Source organism: Procambarus clarkii, chromosome 5, assembly GCF_040958095.1.
Source record: "Procambarus clarkii isolate CNS0578487 chromosome 5, FALCON_Pclarkii_2.0, whole genome shotgun sequence".
Lineage (NCBI taxonomy): Eukaryota > Metazoa > Arthropoda > Malacostraca > Decapoda > Cambaridae > Procambarus > Procambarus clarkii.
The window spans coordinates 13,334,553-13,337,827 of NC_091154.1; the positions used below are offsets into that span (position 1 = coordinate 13,334,553).

The 3,275-nt window shown below is 42.8% G+C and overlaps 1 protein-coding gene across 1 annotated transcript; it reads left to right on the forward strand.

The window, feature by feature from the left end:
- The first annotated feature begins 2,571 nt into the window (after window positions 1-2,571).
- Window positions 2,572-2,952, forward strand: LOC138351072 (gastrula zinc finger protein XlCGF8.2DB-like). The gene has a single exon (XM_069302697.1). The coding sequence runs from the start codon at window positions 2,572-2,574 to the stop codon at window positions 2,950-2,952; it is 381 nt and encodes a 126-aa protein (XP_069158798.1).
- Window positions 2,953-3,275: the final 323 nt, after the last annotated feature.

A 3,275-nucleotide genomic window follows, 5' to 3' on the forward strand; every position in this document is an offset into this window, starting at 1 on the left:
CCCCAATAAGTTCACTAAATGATAGCCATACCTTGTATAACATCTCCCACCTCCTCCCAAGTTCACCAGTAAAAGCGACATTGCGATTCTCAAGAGATTTTTTCAGCCCTGAGACGTCCATTATTGGCCCAAATGATTCTTTCATTTTATGTGTAATTATAGGGTTCTTCCTTTCCCTACGACTATCATCATTCACACACACTTCACTTTCCTTCATTTCATCACTCAATATTTCATTTTTGTCCTCAACCACTATATCCTGACTATCCTTCACCGTTTTGTGATTTTCCTTGACCTCCTGAACGTTTAATTTAGCCTCGATGGACTCGATTCTCTGCCCCAGATTTTGGAGGAACTCACCAACTTTTTTAAGTTCAGCCCACACTTCCTTGACCATATTATTATGACCCTCTTTCTGAGCCACAGTAGCCACTTCACTCACCGTTACACTGTCACTGCCGGAGTCCTGAGTGGTGGCGTGGCTGCTTGTTGCTGGAGCCTGCCTAAGTAAAGGTGACTCCTTTACCCACGCATTCGTCCGGTTCACTGGCACTGTTTGGGGCAGACTGTTTTTCTGTGCTCCCGGTGTCTGGGTAAGAGCTCTTGCTTGCTCTGTAACATTCACCGGCCGGAGAACAGCCATACTCGGCCTCTTGCTACACACAGCCGAGCTCGCATTGTGAACACCTCCACAGTTGCAGCATCTGGGAACTATTTTCTCACCCAGATTCAGTCTGTTTCTACACACAGTAGAGAGGTGAGACTTTCCGCAGAAACGACATCGTGGATCATTTTGACAGCTCCAGGATTTATGCCCCCATCTGCAGCATTTCAGGCATATTATGGGCTCTTCCACATACTTTGCTACATGCCTGTAGCCAGCCCCGGTGATGAACACTTTCTCGGGTACGTCGCCTCTCACTAGAGCCACCACCTGACTCCTAGCTTCACCTTTAATAAGGTGACGCTTGGCCCACACAAATCGTTGGTCGTCGAGTATAAACTCGGGGTCCAGAATCTGAGGGTATTTATAGATAATTACCTTCGTCAGCTTCTCGTTCCCCTCCGGTATTTCCATAAGAATTCCATCATATCCTTGCTGGCTAAGAAACGTCACTGCCTCCATAGAACCTACCGTTAAGTAAGGTCTGTTTACACCTTCCTTCAGCAGGGGCTCGAACTTGCGGTGTTCTCTTCCGAGTTTGACGGTCCACAGCAGCTTCTGATGATAGGCCAACGTGCATGAGGCAGGGAAGAGAAGCCTCCATCTCCGCTGACCCTCACCTTCCTCACATCGTTCCGTCCGTTTGTCTGCATCAGTCTCGGCGTCGTTCTTCATTCTCTTATCGTTTCCGTTAAGTGTATTACTGTCCACACTACGCCTTGCCTCCTGTCTTCTTCGTTTCTTCTTATTCCTTGTCAGAACTTCTAGATACTCGCCCTCCTCGTCTGACTGGCTGCTTTCAGAGGCCATGTTAATAACGCCGTGAGAAGTAGCCATGTCTTCTGGTGACTGAGTCTCCATCTCAGTACCCAGCATGGGGGGAGGGGGGGGGGGGGAAGGTGCGGAGCAGGTATCTTGACCCGACCGCGTCCCAGGTAAGACTGTGGAGGTGTATGGGGTGCCTAATAAACTACCGTTAATCTCAATTAGTATTAAGTTTTAGTCTTTAATGATTTTCCTGCCCGAAACGCTTTGCGTAATAGTGGCTTTCGGCAATTGTATGTACTAGCTCTATCTATAAATCCATCAACTTTTGTATCTTACCTTGTATATATGTACCTTACCTGAATAAAAATTTATTATTATTATTATTATTATTATTATTATAATAAATATTTGTATTTGTATTGTATTGTTAATAAAAAAATGCAAAGTAGTGCATTCACCATGGAAGCAATGTTTTCTTCAGAAAGTATATAATCGTGTGCCATTATATTTTAAGAAAAAATGCAAGCACATTCTTTAATTGGAGAAAATGAAGAAAATATAAAAGATAAATGTAGAAAACCAGTTACAAACAAAAGTAAGCAGTAGGAAAAATAAAGTGTGGCACCAGACAGAACACTGGAACGCCTGGGTGAGCGTCGTCGCCATTATCACAACACTGGACGGTGAGTGTCCAGACATAAGCATAAAACCTTCCCACAAGCTGCACCTATCATAAAGAAGAAGTCCCACCATTGACCGCCAAGTGCTCACATCAAGTCTAACTCTAAGAAACAACACTCAAGCCTTGCCCAACCCTCAACATTGACGCCCCACCGTGAGGCGTCTCCCAGCATCACCACTCGTGCAGTCATCCGGAGGAGGAAACCTTCACACAAACTGCACCTATCATAAAGAAGATGAAGACTCCCAAGTGTCCAGAGTGTGGGGAGATGTTCAGTCGGCTTGGAAGTATGAAGCGTCACATGTTAGTGCATTCTGGTGAAAAACCTCATAAGTGTCCAGAGTGTGGGAAGAGGTTCAGTCAGCTCAGAAGTATGAAGATTCACATGTTAGTGCATTCGGGTGAAAAACCTCATAAGTGTCCAGAGTGTGGGAAGAGGTTCATTCAGCTTGGAAATATGAAGACTCACATGTTAGTGCATTCTGGTGAAAAACCTCATAAGTGTCCAGAGTGTGGGAAGAGGTTCAATCAGCTTGGACATGTGAAGACTCACATGTTAGTGCATTCTGGTGAAAAACCTCATAAGTGTCCAGAGTGTGGGAAGAGGTTTAGACGTCTTGACTCTATGAAGACTCACATGATGATGCACACTGATGAAAGACCTTTAGAGTGTGATGAGTGTGGTAGAAGGTTTAGAGATCGTCGAGCTATAATACGTCACTTGTTAGTACATACTGAAGAAAGGCCTTTTGAGTGTGATAAATGTGGCAGATTATTTAAGTCACGTAAAGCTATAAAAGCACACATGTTAGTGCATTTGAATGATAAACCTTCATGAGTGTCCAGAGTGTTGGAAGAGATTGTCATCTTTATATTTATTTTATTAATTTCTTTCTTTATTTTTTTTATTTATTTATATATATAATAAGGTACATTGGGTTTATGAGAGTACAGAGCATTGAAATTTTACATTCTCGTAAAGCCACTAGCACTCATAGCGTTTCGCGCAGATCCTTAATCTAACATATAATTTTAAGAAGGTAATTTCTAGTAAAATTAAAAAAATGTTTACATTGTAAGAAAGTATAAAAATACATCGTATGAAAACTCAGAATGGCACATTTGGGTGATAGATTAAACATTTTGAGTGTGAGAGATAAA

Excerpts from the sequence above, each read along its gene's own strand:
- LOC138351072 (XM_069302697.1), top strand. The coding sequence starts at position 2,572 with ATGAAGACTCACATGTTAGTGCATTCTGGTGAAAAACCTCATAAGTGT.